The sequence below is a fragment of the Neoarius graeffei genome, chromosome 27, assembly GCF_027579695.1.
Source record: "Neoarius graeffei isolate fNeoGra1 chromosome 27, fNeoGra1.pri, whole genome shotgun sequence".
Taxonomy (NCBI): Eukaryota; Metazoa; Chordata; class Actinopteri; order Siluriformes; family Ariidae; genus Neoarius; species Neoarius graeffei.
Genome location: NC_083595.1, coordinates 55,669,533 through 55,689,637, shown reverse-complemented (window position 1 = coordinate 55,689,637; position 20,105 = coordinate 55,669,533). Strand labels below are relative to the sequence as shown.

The following is a 20,105-nucleotide window of genomic DNA, read 5'->3' as shown; positions in this document are numbered from 1 at the left end:
TAGAGATAATGAGATGAGATTTTTAAATGTCTCAAACACGCGCAACCTGGCAACCCACATCAGTGTAGCAGGAGGCAGGTTGTTTATGCTCCCTCTCTCTCTCTCTCTCCCCGGCCTGTGCTGCTGCAGCTCGGTGCGGTTCTCACTCGGCGGGGTTTGGGATTTTATTCCAGTTTCCGGTTTTGTGGGGATTTTTTCCGGGTTTGCAGCGCGCGTGAACACAGAGCAGGGCGGAGACACAACAACAACAGTGAGGGGGCGGGGACTGTTTTGGTGGTGTTGGTGTGTTTTGGTGTGTGTGCGTTGGTGGTGTGTGTTGGTGTGTGTTGGTGTGTGTGTGTTGGTGGTGTGTTTTGGTGGTGTTGGTGTGTTTTGGTGTGTGTGTGTTGGTGTGTGTTTTGGTGTGTTGGTGGTGTGTTTTGGTGGTGTTGGTGTGTTTTGGTGTGTGTGTGTTGGTGTGTGTTTTGGTGTGTTGGTGGTGTGTTTTGGTGGTGTTGGTGTGTTTTGGTGTGTTTTGTGAGCGATGCTGCAGGCTGACAGACAGAAACCCGGCTTCAGTCTGCACAGTTCAGGAAAAACACAAACATGGAGCTGAAATTTCCAACCCAGGAGCTTCTGAGGAACTGAGAACATCTCCACTTCATCTCCAGCTCAGTTCCACACAGCTCCAGGTAGAGTTTAAATCTCTCTCCTCTCCATCTGTCTGTCTCTGAGCTCTCATTCCATCAGAATTTACACTCAGTTTATTCCTTCATCTGAATCTCCATCTCCAGTTTATTCCACCTGCGAGGTCTTTAGCTTCATCTCTCCATCTCTCTCATCTGCAGCTGGAACTGGAGCTTCAGATCAAGCTTTTAGCTCCACCTTTATTTCGATACCTTTCTCCCTATCACACGCTTAGTAATGCGTTTGTAACGTGTTTTGTAGCACAGAGAGGTCACCTGTTCTCCCGTCCCTCAGCCCGTGTCGGCGTCCCTGTGCACTGATCGCTGTTTGTCGTGGAAGCTCCGTGCCCAGGTGAGGATGAGGAGCAGTGAGGAGGCAGAGGGTTTCGACGGTGAGGCCTCCAACACAGCGATGGTGTCGGGGGCGAGCAGTCCGTATCAGCCCACCACGGAGCCCGTCCTCTCCCGCAGTGTGTTCAGGAGCATGAGCTGGAACACACACTACCTCACCTCGCACCTCGGCATCCTGAAGATCATCGAAGCGGTGAGTCCATGCCTCAGGAGAATAATTACACTGTAATAAACACCACATCCTCTCCACTTATTCATCACTGAGCAGCAGTTCAGTAACAAGTCCTGCGTGTTCGTGCTTTAACCCAAGTGCAGGCGGTTAGTCACGACGTGTTCATTGTGAGGTTTGATTCTTTAATCTTGTCCTGGAGCTACAGGGCTAATGCTAATGGAGCTAAGAGCAGTGAATGAAGTCGATGTGGCAAATTATTTTCATGTCAAACATAAACGATAAACTGAACTCCGCCCTGGACCCGTGTGATGGAGTGGCATTTACAAGGGCCACCATCTTGGATAAGTGGAATCATTCCCTTTTATTTCTTGGGCTCACTCATCCCCTTGCTCCGCCTCATGCCCCGCCCTCTTGGCCCCACCTATAAAACTTGTAATCTAGAACTTTGTCATTTCTCTAATCACAGACAGATATTTTACAATTTATTTTCTTGATTGGTTTACTTTTTTAAATTATTGTGTAGAGCAGACGGGTTTTAATCAATGCAGGTGAACAGAGAGAGAGAGAGAGAGAGAGAGTTGTGTATTTACAGGAAAGATTTCACTCCCTGAGTTTATCAGCAGAAACTCTGTTTTCTCTGATCTACACCTGAGATCAGATTTCCGAGTCTCCCCGCCCCCGCGGTTATGTTTTGGATGTTATTGTGATCCGTCACTCCGGTTCGGTTCGGTCACCCGAGTGAAACACGCCGCAGTAGCGCGGGCCGGCTGCTCACAGTCCGAGGTCTTTCGCTCACTGTGTTCCGCTTCACTTCCTCATTACACCAACATTGATGTACAGGTATTTACACTTTAGTACAAAAACAGAATAAGGAGAATTTTCTGAATCACGATCCTGCACACTCTTCTAGTCCTGTTTATAAAACACACACACACACACACACACATCCACTTTTACTTGTTGGAGGTAAATTTAAGGGAACATTAAACTGCTTTATTTTTTACTATAATCTCTCTCTACTGCAGTTGTACTGTGTGTGTGTGTGTGTGTGTGTGTGTGTGTGTGTGTGAGATATAAATGAGAGTTCGGGACAGTGAGACAGCAGGGAGGCGCCTTACTCAGGGATATATTGCATTTTTGTACGTCTGTTTCTCCACCAGATGTTCTAGAAAAGAGCAGAAAAGCACAAAGCAAACACACACACACACACACACACACACACACAGCAGATCTTTGAGTGTGCTGACTCAGCTCTAAGTTTTACAGTGAAGAGCTGCATCCCAACAGGAAACGCCATGAAACTGAGGAAGTCATTAAGTAAAACAGAGACGCGTCGGAGACGGACGAGAACAAACTCACAGCCCAGACCTGAAGAATCTGACTGAAACACCTTCAGCTGGGTTTATTTCACACAATCTACAGAAAACGTCAGAATAACTGGGGATTGTCTAACATTTACAGAACCAGTCAAAAGTTTGTACACTCCTTCTAATTCAGTGGGTTTTCTTTAATTTTATTTTTATGAATTAAAAGTCACTTCCTGTCTTAAAGTAATGATGGATGTTGTTTCTATTTACTCAGCTGTTCGGTTCTTGACATAATACGGATTACTACAGTTGTGCAATACTGCGAATTGGCCTCGTGGTTAGCGTGTCCGCCTCTCGATCGGGAGATCTCATCTCATTATCTGTAGCTGCTTTATCCTGTTCTACAGGGTCGCAGGCGAGCTGGAGCCTATCCCAGCTGACTACGGGCGAAAGGCGGGGTTCACCCTGGACAAGTCGCCAGGTCATCACAGGGCTGACACATAGACACAGACAACCATTCACACTCACATTCACACCTACGCTCAATTTAGAGTCACCAGTTAACCTAACCTGCATGTCTTTGGACTGTGGGGGAAACCGGAGCACCCGGAGGAAACCCGATCGGGAGATCTTGAGTTCTATTCACGGTCGGGTCGTACCAAAGACCATCATAAAAATGATACCTACTGCCGTCTGGCAAGGCACGCTGCAATACAGATGCGAGTGGGGAGTCAAACTCTCGCGGTTACCAGAGGACCCGCCCCCCACTGTAACCCTAGCTATGTAATAGGCGAGAGGCCGAGGGAAACGGAGATCGGCGCCGCCCTGTGTGCCACATGGCGTGGGAAGGGACTTTTGACAGTTGTGCAATAGGGCTATTTATTCATTCAGTATGTTTATTGTTTACTGTTTGATCTCAAACTCATTAAGAAGGTGAGAAACTCGTCCACTAATGACCTTTTGACGAGACACAGCTGTTAATTGAAAAGCGTTCCAGGTGACTCCCTCATGACGCTGGTTAAGAAAATGACAGTAAAGCGTCGTTAAGGGGAACACTGGATACGCTGAAGAATCTCAAATATCAAACAGATTGTTTGTTTTTTTCATACTTTTTTGTTTACCTCATAATTCTGTACATGTTCCAGATGTTATTTCATAGTTCTGATGTCTTCAGTTTTGTTCTACAGTGCAGAGAATCGTCACGATACAGAAACACCCGTGGACGAGTAGAGAAGGGGTGTACAAACTTTTGACTGGTACTTGATATGCACTAGAGCTTTTCTTTCTCTTTTAGACACCGGGCACATAAACCACGATAAAAGTTTGATGATGTCATGCATTCTGCAGCAGGTTGCTGAAGGTCTAACCCGTGTGTGTGCTGCCTCTGCCGGGAGGTTACACCTCGGCTGGAGATGAACTTCTCTGTCAGATCATACTCTGAAACCCTCATGATTGGCTCGTATGGTTGTGATTGACATGGAAGAGAGAGTATGCTCCTCCCACAGTCAGTTACACTCGAACGAAATCGTGGGTTTTCTCTTGTGCTATTTGGAAGCCCCACTGTGTGTACTGCCTCTGCCAGGAGGTTAAGAATGGACTTAGACCTGTGGGAGGGGCTTTGATCGATATGAATTAGAGGTCTGCGCGGGTCGGATTTTTCAGTCCCGCGCCCGCATTGTGCAGTCCCACTCCCGCCCGCGCCCACAAAGAATTATGATTTTCAGTCCCGCTCCCGCCCGCGCCTGCCATATTTTGTCCCGCTCCCGCCCGCAAATCCTGCATGATGCAGACGTTCGCGTTATTTCTCAGGAAAGTTCTTGTCTTGACACAGCGTGATGGTGCCCCGCCCCCTACTTTGAGTGGATTTCAGAATAAATGTCTACAGCTCACGCTGTTATTATTTACCTTGTTTCGAAATTCAGCATGTACTGTCTCTAATAATAATAATTAGTGCTGTCAAACGATTAAAATATTTAATCACGAATCGCACATTTTTATCATATGAGAAACCATTGTAATTCTCTGATCAGCATAAAAAAGTGAATGGGCTTGCTTTGTACTAATGGTGGTGTGTGGTTGGTTTTTTTTTATATTTTTTTTTTATTACAAAGCAGAGCTAGTAAGAGAAGTGAATTGATTTACTGCTTGCGTTAATCTACAACTTTAGTCAGAGAGACAGGTTACACGGTGACGGTAGGCTTGACTCAATGCTATCCCAGAAATCCTTCCTGTAATATGCAAATTTGGCCGCCTCTGATTGGACAGCCAAATTTGCATATTACAGGAAGGATTTCTGGGATAGTATTGAGTCAAACCTACCGTCACTGTGTAACCTGTCTCTCTGACTAAAGTTGTAGACTAACGCAACAAGTACATCACTTCTCTCATGGTTCTCTTGCTAGCTGGGTGTGAACTGCGAGTTATTAGAGTGATCAAAGGATTTCCCGTTAGGGTGATCAATGGCAAATTTAAGATGCCATTCCTCTGGCAATCTAACTCTCTCTAACTCTCTCTGCAAATTTAGGCATCTTAAAATGTTTTTATTAATGCCAAATAAAATATCCAGTACAAATTATATATGATAAACATAAATTAATAATTTATAAATTTTGTTTCAGACACATTTTTAGTTAGGGGGACTGCAGCTTATCACCGCTCCCGCCCGCGCCACATATGTGCACTTCCGGTCCCGCCTGCGCCCGCAATGAGCTTTCAAAATTTGTCCCGCACTGCTTTGCGGCGGGTCCCACGAGTCCCGCAGGAGTGCAGGGCTCTAATATGAATGAAAGGGGTGCTAATAATATTGTTAAATGTTTGAAACACCCTGTATGTTTCAGCTCAAAATGTCACTTATTTATTGAATATATTTCTTTGTGGGTGGCACGGTGGTGTAGTGGTTCGCGCTGTCGCCTCACAGCAAGAAGGTCCGGGTTCGAGCCCCGTGGCCGGCGAGGGCCTTTCTGTGTGGAGTTTGCATGTTCTCCCCGTGTCCGCGTGGGTTTCCTCCGGGTGCTCCGGTTTCCCCCACAGTCCAAAGACATGCAGGTTAGGTTAACTGGTGACTCTAAATTGAGCGTAGGTGTGAATGTGAGTGTGAATGGTTGTCTGTGTCTATGTGTCAGCCCTGTGATGACCTGGCGACTTGTCCAGGGTGAACCCCGCCTTTCGCCCGTAGTCAGCTGGGATAGGATCCAGCTCACCTGCGACCCTGTAGAACAGGATAAAGCGGCTACAGATAATGAGATGAGATATTTCTTTGTTTGGTCATTTGGTTAAAGGGTGCCAATAATAATGGACTGAAAGAACAATCTGATTCTCACTGTTGTGGTTAGTTGCTTGGGCTACATTCTGGGCGGAGTCTCAGAGGTCTGTTAATGAAGAGGGTGTGTGCATTAGAGTATCAGGCCCCGCCCATGTGGGTGTGTGTATCAGTTGGGGATCAAAGTGACAGGAAGTGAAGCCTGATTGGAGGATTTTAGTTGAATCTTTATACTCGTCTTGCTGTAGAATTTAGAAAAGTGGCTTGAGGAATGTTTTCTCAGTAGTGCGTACTACAGGAGGGCGTGGCTCTGTGTGTGTGTGTGTGTGTTATGACTCTGGTCTTATCTCACACAGCTGAGATGTTTCCTTTCCAGAAGGTCAGGAGAAGGACAGAGAGCTGCACAAAGAAAAGCTTCAACACCATGAAGTCCACACCACAGATTCCTCTGTCGCCATTTCAGACTGTGTGTGTGTGTGTGTGTGTGTGTGTCAGTGTCACTCAGTACACACTATATACATCAGAGAAAAGCACCTGATGCAGAACACACTGTTATTTTACACCAGATGTTCTGCTCTCGAGCTCTGACAGTGACTCAAGCAGAACTTCATGAAGCCATGAGACTCTAAATGGAGGTGATAAACTCATGTGCGTGTGTGTGTGTGTGTGCGCGCGTGTGCGTGTGTGCGGGATGGAGGAGATTTGATATAATGTCCATGTTTGTGTGGAAGAAAACATGTTGATGGGCTTCAGCTCCTCACTTGAGCGTGCTCTGCGACAATGTTTATTGTTAAAAGCGCTGTACAAATAAGCTCGATATCATGTGAGGAAGAGCGCGAGCTCAAGGTCCGAATTGTGCAACTCTGCTTTCAACAAACTCCGCCAGCATGTCCATGACTCTCACTGAACCTGTGAATAGCGCTTTAGTGTGTGGCGACGTCTGAGGTGTGAAGTGTGTGTGAAGTGTGTGTGTTCAGTATTAAACCCTGACTGTGTGATGAACTCCACTGAGTCCAGTTCTGAGTGTTCAGTGTGTCCGTCAGGTCCTGAGTGCTGAACAGAAACAGTGTGAACTGTAATAACTCCTCGCGTTTGAGATTTTCACCTTCACTGCTGTGTGTTTTTAAAGTTTTTCTCCTTGAGGTTATTGAGTAACTCGTCTAAAGTCCGGACTGACCTTCACTTTCGAGAACCAGGCCTCGTGTTCAGGCTTCGTTCCTGACGTACGTCGAGAGCGCGAGTGCTCAAATTGGTTGTTGAAATGAATCAGTTCAGGAGAAAGCAAACCAAAGTGAGCAAAGCAGTGAATCTATCAGTCATGACCAAGATTCATTCTTTTCTCATTCAGTGAATCATTTGATCGTAACTGAGATTCCCTCCTCGTGTTCAGTGAATCATTAAGTCATGAACAACATTGATTTGTCTCTTGTTACATGAATCAGTGAATCTTTCAGTCATGACCAAGAATCACTCCTCTCTCTTTCTGTGAATCAGTGAGTCTTGGTCATCCTCACAGGAGCGTGTTGGTCCTGGATGTGAAAAATAATTCTGTTTCTACACACAACACACAAAACAACACAATAGTAGCAATTCTTAGCTATTTTACACAACTCGGGATGTTTTTTTGCTTTACGTGGAGGAATCAGACTGGATGAATCCGTGAGCAAATCTGAATGAATCCTTTTACTGACTCAGAATGACTCCGATCACTGAAAAGATTCAGAAAGTTCAGCTGGACAGAACAGACACGGCTTTAGATCTGCGCCACATTCCTCACGCTGTCACGGTGAAGTGAATTATGGGAATGCCGTCTCCCAGAATGTCAAGAACACGGACTCTCAGGAGACAGCCGTCCTCACGCTGCTTTTATAACGGGACAGAAATTTATCAGAGACTTTATCAGAGTCTGAATCTGTGTGTGTGTGTGTGTGTGTGTGTGTGTGTGTGTGTGTGTTGGGTTTCAGTTCAAAAACTTGCAAAGGAAAGTTCAATATTATTTCAAGGACGCTAAAGTATGTGTGTGTGTGTGTGTGTGTGTAGTTAGATGAGAATTCCAGATGCTTCTTTGTGTGTGTGTGTGTGTGTGTGTGTGTGTGTGTGTGTGTGTGTGTGTGTGTGTGTGTGTGTGTGTGTGAGAGAGTCAGAGAAACCACACTCCTTGTTTTTCTGAGCTTTTCCCAAAACTCTGTGTGTGTGAGATAAACAGCAGAAACTGAAGCAGCTCCAGAATCATAAATCAGATCTCCTGACTGTGATGAAAGTGATTTGGGACGCGACCGAGACGCTTCATTTCCTCTCAGATTAAACACTTTCAAGTGCACAGCAATCGTCACACTCGTCTGCTCAGATACACACAGGACACAAACACAGAAATGAGTGTATCGTAAACATTTCTAATAGAGTTTAAATCTTCATCACACTTTCACATCACTTTCTGTTGTCATGGAAACGCAGACACTGGTCCTGTGTAAGTGTTTGATTATAACATTCACACAGATTTAATTTACACTGAGTTTAGTGAAAATAAATAAAAATATTTCTTATTTCGGAGTGTGTGTGTGTGTGTGTGTGTGTGTGTGTGTGTGTGTGTGTGTTTTGTCTTGAGGTTTTAAGTTTGATTCAGATGGATAAACTTTAGCCACAGTAATGTGCAGTTTGCTGAAAATCTTCCCTATAAAGTGTGTGTGTGTGTGTGTGTGTGTGTAAGCAGAAGGACAGTGTTGGTTTTAAACATGGTGAAACACCTGTATGTTAAATGTTCAGGTCTAGAACAGGAAGGGAACAAATCAAACCAGTGGGTCCTGTTCTGTGTGAGAGAGAGAATCACATGATCATCCCGCACGTCTACAGCACGACACTTTACTGACACACACTAACTCTCAGCAAGACAAATTAACACACACAAACACACTTGTAATGCACACTTGTGTGTGTGTGTGTGTGTGTGTGTGTGTGTGTGTGTGTGTGTGTGTGTTCCTGGGCAGGTTCTGTCCCTCATTGCGTTTATCTGCATTGAGACGGTGATGATGTGTTCTCCCTGCGCTGGAGTTTATCTGTTTGAGTTTGTGAGCTGCAGCTCCTTTGTGGTGACGGGACTCTTACTCCTGCTCTTCATCCTCAACCTGCACGCCAAACTCACACACATCAACTGGAGCTTAGTGGTGAGTCAGTGTTTACCACATAACACCATCACACACCATTAAACACCAGTATGTACCATTAGCACCATGATGCAGGTGTGTGAAATCCCTGATGCTCCTGTAAGAACTCCAACTCCAGTGGAAGGTGAACGTTATGATGCACTCAAACTCAAACTCTTCTGTATTTTTAAATATTCTGTTGAATGAGATATAAATCTGTGGGATATTTTATTTGGATAAACAAAAGCAGAAAGTGGGTTTTATCCATCCATCCATCCATCCATCCATCCATCCATCCATCCATCCATCCATCCATCCATCCATCCATAATTTAACTCGGTTCTTTATTTTCTCTCACATCCATCAGAAACAGCACAGCAATGTGAAAAGTTGAACTTGTATTTCCACCGAGCTGCACATTCCTGGAGGACATTCCCATCCAACCAAAACCACACACACACACACACACACACACACACACACACACACACACAGCTACCTTCTATGCAATATTTTAATTTCCTGTCTAAACTGACTTCAGTCTCATTCTGTTTATATTAAACTCATTTATCCTCTCTCTCTCTCTCTCTCACACACACACACACACACACACACACACACACACACACACACACAGTGAAGGTAAAGTTGAGTATTTTGGACTGCAGTGTGTGTTTCTGTGTAATGATCACGTTCCTGACTGGTCAGAATTCCTGCTGAACCTCAGACACACGGAGTGACGGTTCATCATTCCAGCTTTTCCTCTCACTGTGTCTGATCTTCTTGCTGCGCTGCAGAGAAACACTGAGCAGATCTCAAACACTGCTGCAGAATTAATGACTGCACTTTACATTAGGATTCTATTATAGAATTAATAAACACTGTGTGTTTATACAGAATTTTTTTTATCCATTTATAGTTACATTAAATGTTGTGGAATGTCGGTGAAATGAGTGAGTTCGTGTTCTCACTGACGTTATAGCAGCTATAAACAGTCGTTCCTTCACCTGCCTCTCTTTATTATTTATCTTGAAGTTAATAATATAAAAAATCGCAGCTTGTTTCATCGTGTTCCTGAGAAACTGTAGAGAAGTGTAAACTCCTCTGTGCTGAAGACCTCAGAGAACTGAGAGTTCCAGCTTCACCTCCGACTGATACACAGCACTCACACTGGAGACTCCTTACAGAGACGATACATCATCTCCATACTTTAACCAATCTTCCCCGTATCAGCAGTTGTGTGTGTGTGTGAGTGTGTCGAGTGTCAAGTCAAGTTTATTTGTATAGCGCTTTTAACAACAGACGTTGTCCCAAAGCAGCTTTACAGAATCTGACCAAAGTGGGACATAAAGCAGCAGCCACTACACCATCAACAAACTCGAGTGAGCAAGCGAGTGGGGACTGACAGCATCCATACATCCCAGTTTACCAAAACACTCTGTCTGAGGATCCTCCAGATCTACTCCTTTACCTCATAAACACCATTAACACAAGGCTTGACTAAACAGATCTGTTTTCAGCCGAGACTTAAACACTGAGACTGTGTCTGATTCCCGAACACTACTTGGAAGGCTGTTCCATAACTGTGGGGCTTTGTAAGAAAAGGCTCCGCCCCCTGATGTAGCCTTCACTATATGAGGTACCAGCAGATAGCCCGCACCTTTTGATCTAAGTAGGCGTGGCGGGTCATAGAGGAGCAGAAGTTCACTCAGGTACTGTGGTGCGAGACCATTTAGTGCTTTAAAGGTCAATAGTAGTATTTTATAATCAATACGAAATTTGATTGGGAGCCAATGCAGTGTGGATAAGACAGGGGTGATGGGGTCATATTTTCTAGTTCTAGTAAGGACTCTTGCTGCTGCATTTTGAACTAACTGGAGCTTGTTTATGCACTTATTGGAACATCCAGACAGTAAGGCATTACAATAATCCAACCTGGAGGGAACGAAAGCATGAACTAGTTTGTCTGCGTCATGTAGTGACATTAAATTTCTTATCTTAGCAATATTTCTGAGATGAAAGAAAGCTATCCGGGTAATGTTATCAATGTGAGTTTTGAATGAAAGACTGGGGTCAATAATCACTCCGAGGTCTTTTACTGCTGCACGTGAAGAAACAGAAAGGCCATCCAGAGTTACTGTGTAATCAGAAAACTTACTTCTAGCTGCATGTGGTCCGAGTACAAGTACTTCAGTCTTGTCAGAGTTAAGCAGAAGGAAGTTAATAAGCATCCAGTGTCTAATGTCCTTCACACATTCCTCAATTCTATTAAGCTGGTGTCTCTCATCAGGTTTTGCAGAGACATACAACTGTGTGTCATCAGCATAACAGTGGAAACTAATACAATGTTTACGAATAATATCACCCAGAGGGAACATATATAAAGAAAAAAGCAGTGGACCCAAGACAGAACCCAAGAGCGATCAGTTAAATAAGAGCTGAGCCAGGAGAGGGCCGTTCCCTTAACTCCCACAACATTTTCTAGTCTATCCAGAAGAATGGAATGATCAATGGTATCAAATGCTGCACTAAGGTCAAGCAACACAAGCAGCGAGACACAGCCCTGATCAGACGCCAACAGTAGGTCGTTTACTACTTTAACCAGTGCTGTCTCTGTGCTATGATGAGGTCTAAATCCTGACTGATACATTTCATGGATGTTATTCCTATGTAAATATGAGCATAACTGCTGTGCCACAGCTTTTTCAAGGATCTTGGAGATAAAGGGGAGGTTTGATATTGGCCGATAATTGGACAGCTGACAGGGATCAAGGTCAGGTTTTTTAATCAGGGGTTTGATAACTGCTAGTTTAAAGGATTTGGGTACATAGCCAATCATAAGAGAATAATTTATTATTTTTATAAGCGGTTCAATTACTTCAGGTATTATCTGTTTGAATAGATGTGTCGGTAAGGGATCTAGTACGCAAGTTGAGGCTTTTGATGCCGAGATTAATGAAAGTAATTCAGTTTCTTTTAGGGGAGTAAAACATTCTAGCTGATGATCTGATACAGTTATATTGTTAACTACAGGGTCACTTACATTGTCTGACCTTAAATTAGTAGTTTGAATTTTTTGTCGGATATTCTCAATTTTGTCATTAAAAAAATTCATGAAGTCGTTGCTACTACATACTGCAGGTGTGCATGTGTTGATAGTGGACTTATTCCTGGTTAATTTTGCTACAGTATTAAATAGGAATCTAGGATTATTTTTGTTATCTTCTATTAGGGAGGAGAGATATGTTGATCTCGCAGCACTAAGAGCTTTTCTATACTTCAGGAAGCTCTCCTTCCACGCTAATTTGAACACTACCAATTTTGTTTGACGCCATTTACGTTCCAATTTTCGAGTGGTCTGTTTTAATGTGCGAGTGTCATCATTATACCAGGGTGCTAATTTTTTGTCTCCGACCATTTTCCTTTTAAGAGGAGCTACATTATCTAAGGTATGGCGGAATGTTGACTCTAAGCATTCAGTTGCCTGATCAAGTTCTGCAGGGGCTGACAGTGACCCAATCAAAGTTGATAACTCTGGGAGATCATTTATAAAGCTTTATAAATTTATAAATATGTGTGTGTTGAGAGTGTGTGTGTGTGTGTGTGTGTGTGTGCGCTACACATCCCAGGTGCTGGGTTTCTTCTCTGCTGATGTTCTCCCAGGCCTTTGCTGCAGCTCTGTTCACTTCCTGATTGTCGTTGTTTTGCCTTCAGGAAGTGAAACGCGGCTCTGTTGGATTCAGGTCAGGTGACTGACTCGGCCTCTGCAGAACATCACACTGCCTTCAAACATCTTCAGCACTCAGAAGCTGAAAGAATTTACAGGGTAAAACTCTCCACCTTCTGAAACTGCCTGCATTGCTGTTCCACATGACCATGTGACCTGCGAGCCCGAGTGTGTTTGCAGAGACAAGGAATCTGATTCAAACAGCTTAGTGGTAGAACTGGGCGTGGTTAAGGAACGCTGGTGTGGAACATCTCATACAGAGCGTTCCAGGGGAAGTTTAATACGTTGCTACGAAATGCTGACTGCAGAACGCTGATCTTCATCATAGAGAAAGTGCTGCAGATACACTTCACGAGTGTGTGTGTGTGTTTATATGAGACAGGACGGTTTTGACTTTTTATACCGAGTGAAAGTGTGTGTGAAACCCAAGCTGGGATGGGGAGAGTGTGTGAAAGAAAAAAAAAAAAGTGTGTGTGTGTCAGTCATGTGATATTGTGTTCAGTCATTTGCATCATGTGTTCAGTTCCACACTGGGATAACCGGTCAAGTGGAACCATTGTTCCTCCCTGGGTGTGTGCAAGTTTAATGTTAACTAAAGATTTTAGATTCATCGCTTTATGTCCGTGTGGTTGATTGGAACATGTGTGAGTGCGCTCAAAATTAAATTAAACACTCAGAAAGCAACAGACAAACCCTGAGCACCTGGGAGGAGATCAGCAGCAACATCACACAACTCACTAAATACAGTGGTTCAGGTTCAGGTGCATTAAATCCACCCGTGTTCCTGCAGCGTTCTTCACCCTGCTGAGGGGCCCACAGGGCCGAGTTAGAGAGCGAAGGAGGTAGAGATACCTGATGGATTTGTGCTCTTCTCAAACCTGGATGTTCTGGTCTTAAAGCATTTAGTCTTCTGTGAGATGGAATGAAATTAAAAGGTTAAATCCGGGTGAGAGGAACTTTTTAGAAATTTCAGAACCTTCTTTTGTAATCTAACCTTGTAAAAACCAGCACTCCTGGATACAGTGAACACCTCGATGTCTAACTGTCTCCTGTATTCAGCTGACATGCTGCCAAACCACACACTTAGTGCAGAAGTAATGACGCCCTCCACTGCTGCTCTGTGGAACTGCACCAGGCCGCTCCTGGAGGGATATCCCACTTTTATTCAGTGCTCTGATAAAGAACCGTCTCTGGTGCTGCTCTTTGAGAATGGTAGTGGTGTTGTCTTCCATTCACACTGGAGTAGATTATCACTCCCAGGAGTCTGGAGCTGCCCATGTGTTAAAATTGAGTATTGTTGACGTCCAAGTGTATGTGGTTCCCTCAGCTCCTGTGAAAGTCCACGACTCGTTCCTTGGACCAGGTTCTTTGTGTTACGTCAGTCCACCAGAGATAAAACCTCACGTGTCTCAGCTGGTTCATCACTGCACTGTTTGAGATCAAATCCACGACTGTGGTGTCATCAGTGAATATAAACATCCAAACAGACTGGGAGTGGGGACAGGACACGCCTCTGTGGGGCCCCTGTGTGAACGGGTAACACTTTAGGGAATTTATTGTGAGGTTTCAGCACCTGCGTCGTCTCCAACAAAACGTCACAGAGCCTTCAGCACAGGAACTGTTCAGGTACGATATTAAAGAGTTTCTCACGCAGCCTGGACGGGAGAACACGATTAAAGACTGGAGTCGATAAACAGAACCCTGACCTCAGGGTCCGAGGCCTCGAGGTGTTCAGGAGAGAGCAGGTGCAATGACACTGCAGCATTATGAGAGCAGATGATCTCGGATCAGAACCTGCAGCCTTCTGTTCTGCCTGTGCGGCAGGTTCAGACCTCACGCTCCCTGGTTAAAGGCGGTGGAGGAGAGGACTTGGATACTCGAACCAAAGAAGGCTGTGGAGTTTGAGTTTAGCGTTAGTTTCCTCTTCGTGTCTGAGCAGTGTTTGTTTAATGTTAGTTGAGTGTTAGTGCGCCACCTCATGGCAGAATGTGGACACTGCGCATATTCACTCCGCTGAACCTGTTCACTGGGAATAAAGTGCAGCTTTTAATGTTAGTGTGTGTGTGTGTGTGTGTGTGTGTGTGTACAGGACCTGATTAATGCTGCGTGCTGTGCGCTGTTCTTCTTCATCGCCTCAGTGGTGTTGGCGACACTCAATCACAAGAGTGGAGCAGAAATTGCTGCCGTGGTAACGACATTACACATTTCATTACTCATTACTCTGATACACTCTATAAATACATAGATATATAATGTGTGTGTGTGTGTGTGTGTTACAGATCTTTGGCTTCGTGGTGATGTTGGTGTACGGTGTGAACACGGGTGTGTGTGTGAGACAGTGGCGTTTAGGAGACCAGCGCCCCCTACAGACCAGTGAATACACACGCGCCAGGACGGCCTCACGCAGCGACATGGAGACACGACCTGAATAACACACACACTCTCTCTCTCTCTCTCACACACACACACACACACACACACACACACACACACACACACACACTCTCAAACACACACACACACACACCATACTACACACTGCTTATTATACATACTACACGCACACACCATACTACACACATTACACACTGCTTATTATACACACTACACACACTCCATACTACACACTACACACACACACTCCATACTACACACACTCCATACTACACACACACACACACCATACTACACACATTACACACTGCTTATTATACACACTACACATACACTCCATACTACACACTACACACACTCCACATTACACTCACTAACTTTTGCACATTACCCACTCCACACTGTCACCTTCACAGGACCCAGAACGGATCTGAAGGTTAATTTGGGACCAAATGTGTCTTTCTAACTGATTCATAAACATTCATGGACTAATTCTGAGGTGTGTGTGTGTGTGTGTGTGTGTACTTCACCTCAAACATTTGTTTCTGAGTTTTAAATTCTGCTCTTAATGTGTTTTTATTTCTGTAGTTAGCATCTACATTTGAGCTAATCGCTAACACACCGTCCAGTTACTCGCGTTTGTGATTAATCATCCTCTGTGCTCATCACTGTTTCAGCTCTGAGTGTGTGTCGCTAGTGTTTCAGCTAGCTCGGAGTGTGTGTGTGTGTGTCGCTAGTGTTTCAGCTAGCTTGGAGTGTGTGTGTGTGTGTGTCGCTAGTGTTTCAGCTAGCTTGGAGTGTGTGTGTGTGTGTGTGTGTGTGTGTGTGTGTCGCTAGGGTTTCAGCTAGCTCGGAGTGTGTGTGTTGTAGTGTTTGAGTCACCAGCATTTAACATTCCTCACGTGTATCTGCTAGTGTGTGGAATAATTTCTGAATCTGTGCTATTAAGGGCTAGTTGCTAGTGTGTAGGCTTGTTATTCCCACTCGGGCTGTTAGCGCGCACTTGTTCTCCTCAGCAGCGTTAGTGATGAGTCGGGAACCTCTGGCTGATTTCTGTGCAGGAATCAGCTGGTTATGAGTGTTTGTGTTTATAGTGTTTTATATTCTTCATGATCATCAGTGCTCATCATTAGCATTTCAGCGAGTTGCTGAATGAATTCTGAATATTTGGACTTGTGTGTGTAAAAGGTTGAAATTTGTGCTGTTGAGTGCTAAATGCTAATGTTTATGCTGCTGATGCACACTCGGGCTGTGTGTGATTCCTGTTAGCGCGGATCTGCGGGGCTTGTTTTAGCGCTTTGCTCGCTGATAGCATTGGTGAGTTTCTAGCTGTTAGCATCGCGGCTTTTCACTCATTAGTGATGAACACAAACACAAAAGAAATAAAACTCGGATGTTAATTAAACATTCTGTAACTGAATGAGCAGAAAATAGCACGATATTCATTTAAATAATTTAATAACCAAATGAAAAGGTTTTTGATTTTTTTTTGTTCTGTTTGTTTTTTATTCTGAAATTTTGACCACACTCTGTAAAAACCTCTTTAATCTTTGTGTGATTTTCTTCTGAAAACATTCCTTTGGTACTAGGTGTGTGTGTGTGTGTGTGTGTGTGTGTTTATCCATTTGATTGTGTGATGAGCTCAGTGTTGCAGTGTGTTATTTCCCCTCGCTGTAGTGTGCACTACTGTAGGAATCTTCTGCCCCATCATACACAGTTTTATAGATTTTAAAACAATAATGTTTACGTTTAATCGACTCGCTCTGTCGTCTCTCCACCTCGACTCAAATTCACACTAAACATTCTCTCTGTGATAGAAGACAAAATTTTGGAAAAATAAAAGTAAACTGATATTTTACTGAACAGAGTGTCGGAGATTTAAAGTGAAATTTTGATGTGAATAAATGAGACTCGGAGTTACTATAAATGAGACTCTGCGAGTCACTAACGATCGCGGTTATCGTTGTTTCGTTAGCGAGTGGTTGTTTGCTAATATTTGTGCTGTTAGTGTTTGGATTAATCGGCGGCGTTTGTGATTAGCAGTTAGCCGTGATTAGCCGTTAGCCGTGATTAGCAGTTAGCCGTGATTAGCCGTTAGCTGTGATTAGCAGTTAGCCGTGATTAGCCGTTAGCTGTGATTAGCCTGCTATACATAGAGGAGTGGGTGGAGCCATCGTGTTTAGCTGAAAAGTCCCAATCAAAAGGAAAATCAGATGAAATTCTGTAGCGCTTTGGTCGCTCGCTCGCGCTCAGTTGTAGTGATCAGGGTGACTCAGGCCGAGTCGCGAGCGCTTAAACTCGTCACTAGTGTCTGAGCATTTGGGTAAATTACAAACATGAAATAAAATTCAGTGAAATAATAAAACCAACATGAAATCAGGAGAGATTGATTGATTGTTTAAAATCTTCACTTTTTAAGTTTGATTTCTGCACTACAAACATTCAGGTACTATAAAGTTCACTACAGAGTGTGTAGTGTTAGTGTGTCGTGTTAGTGTGTGATTTGAGACGGAGCCTGAATCAGTGTAACTGTAATAATTTAAATATTTGAAGGAACACTGTGTGAACGTATCGAAGGACAATCAAATGACTGTTTTAATGGAAGTTTTGTTTCTTGACATCAGCACTGTGTGTGTGTGTGTGTGTGTGTGTTTATACTCTGATTGTGTAATGAAACTCCTCAGCTGTGAGGTTTTCTAATAATGATAAATTAATCTGTGTGAATAATGTTGTGGCTGATGATTGATCCCTTTCCCGTGTGAATGGGGCTGGAATAATCCCACACTGGGACGGTTTCAGCAGGAACACAGCTGCACACACATCTGTATTTTTGTATTTATGGAGCTGTGTTGATTTACACAAACTCATTTTACACAAATCCTCTGTTCGTTTGAGAAATGAATAAATTTGAACTGAATGCCGCCGTCGTTTGTTTTTGTCCAAAATCAGTTCTCAGCCTTCAGACTGATGATTTTTTTTCAAGTTATTTTGAAATGTTTATAATTTAATTCACAAATCAACAAAAATATTCTGTTCTCTTTGACTGTTTTTATTAAACAAAACAACATTCTCAGTTTAAACCAGAAAATACTGAGACATGAAGTGTGCACGAAAATAAAATTATGCTAATCGTGTAGCAGCAGCAGTAATAATGATAATAAGTGAGACGTGTTGTGGTGTAGTGGGCGGGGCTCGAACTCAGTGAGACGTCTTGTGGTGTAGTGGGCGGGGCTCGAGCTCAGTGAGACGTGGTGTAGTGGGCGGGGCTCGAGCTCAGTGAGACGTGTTGTGGTGTAGTGGGCGGGGCTCGAGCTCAGTGAGAGTGATAAAGCAGTATAAAGGCTGTATAGACCCTTTTCAGTCACGTGACCTTCGTAAACGCGACCGCCATTTTGGACATGTAGTGGACTTCGGCTCGAATCGGTTTGAATGCGAGGAAGGCGACAAACAAAAGAAAAAGGAGCGAGATGCAGAAAACTGTATTTACTAGTTTACTGTAATTATGATCTGGCAGCTATTTACACCGGATCCAGTGTAAATAGCTGCCGGAGCCAACGTCCGAGCTTGCCAGAGTGCGCTCCGGTCGGCCGCGAGCGAGCGCGCTCCGGAACCTCGGACGTCGGCTCCGGCAGCTATTTACACTGGATCCGGTGTAAATAGCTGCCAGATCATAATTACAGTAAACTAGAATGGCATGTTAACAGCAATGTAATGCCTTTTCTGGCTAATTTTATTCGTCTTACCTCCAACAAAGTGGTCACTACACAAGCGCTGTTATGCCGCTATCCATCTTCTCCGTCGGTCAGCATCTACCGGGATCCGATAAAATGATAACCCTTGCCTTGTTTGTTGATGGTTACTACATCCAGGTGCACAACAACATAGTGGCATGATGGAAGTCTTGCTGAAAATAAACACTTTCTTTGCTGCCGTTCCTCAGTGTTGGCTGGGGTAAACTACTGGTAGTACATGTCCAAAATGGCGGCCGCTTTGTCGTGACGTCACGTGAAAAGGGCGCACTCAGAGGAAGTGAAATGTCTCTGATGCCCTCTAGTGGCTGGCTGCAGGACAGTTTTTAACCCCGCCCCTTCATGTCAGTGAATGGGACTCGAGCCAAACTCATTTTAAGTTTCACCTCCATAAATAAAAGTGTTGTGTCCTTTTGAGGACAGATGGAGTTGAGCTGACCCTGATCTCTCTCCCACTGTTTCTCCTTCTGATTAATGTGTTTTATTTGGTGAGAAATAAAAGGGCGTGGTTGATGACATGGCAGTCGAGCCTCATGAACACACACTTTCCAGCACACACCTGAATCTGTGGGCGGGTCTGCAGTAAAGGCGTGTCCTCTGTCAGACCCTCAGAGGGTTCAGGTGTCTCGGCTGGACCAAGATTAAAGCGATCAAATCAACCCAAGTGAACAAAGTGAAGGCAAAACCCCAAACAGCGAAGAGTCTCTCAGTTTCATAATCCTGTGTTAGTGAGTGTATGGTGTTGGTGAACTCTGGGATGATCTTGGTGAGGGTTTTAAAGGAATGAGAGGAGAATAAACGAGCTCTTCTCCACTCAGGTGTGTTTCACTGCAGACTGAGAGAGAGAGAGGAACATCGGCGAGAGCAGGGATTTATTCCTGAAAAGTTGGGTGTGTTGAGTGTAAATGTTCACTGCACTTTGTTTTCATTGCATTCTCGACTTCTACTGACACGACTTTGGTTTAAATGGTGGATTAGCCAATGTCAGCTAGCGAGCTAATATTATCTCAGTCAGGCACAACGCAAAGATCCGAAACCTCTTCCTCAATTCAGTGTCGTTAAAACACTTACACACATTATACTACAATTTAACATTTTATTTAACAATTATTCACCAAAGGTGAAGTGATTATCGGTGAATAATAACTGAGACGAAGTCACTGTGAAGTTGAGGTTATTATTCACCGATATTCACTGAGCCTGAGGTGGATAATTGTTTCAGTATAAATATACAGGTGATTATTTAAAAAAAAGTTTTAAATAAATTTCAAAATCTTTCTGTAAGTGTAGTAACTTTGCGGCGCAGACTCGTGTCACTGATCTACGCCGAGTCACATAAAA

General features: G+C 44.0%; 1 protein-coding gene across 2 annotated transcripts; it reads left to right on the top strand.

The window, feature by feature from the left end:
* Positions 1 to 76: 76 nt before the first annotated feature.
* On the top strand, positions 77 to 17,936 carry cmtm4 (CKLF-like MARVEL transmembrane domain containing 4). 2 transcript variants are annotated; one of them, XM_060911125.1, is made up of 5 exons: positions 77 to 671; positions 961 to 1,209; positions 8,739 to 8,915; positions 14,711 to 14,809; positions 14,901 to 17,936. In XM_060911125.1, the coding sequence occupies exons 2-5, from the start codon at positions 1,024 to 1,026 to the stop codon at positions 15,051 to 15,053; spliced, it is 615 nt and encodes a 204-aa protein (XP_060767108.1). In that variant the 5' UTR covers positions 77 to 671; positions 961 to 1,023; the 3' UTR covers positions 15,054 to 17,936. The 2 variants fall into 2 exon arrangements, with proteins under 2 accessions (XP_060767108.1, XP_060767107.1); XM_060911124.1 differs by having other exon boundaries at positions 78 to 671; positions 928 to 1,209.
* The last annotated feature ends 2,169 nt before the right edge of the window (positions 17,937 to 20,105 follow it).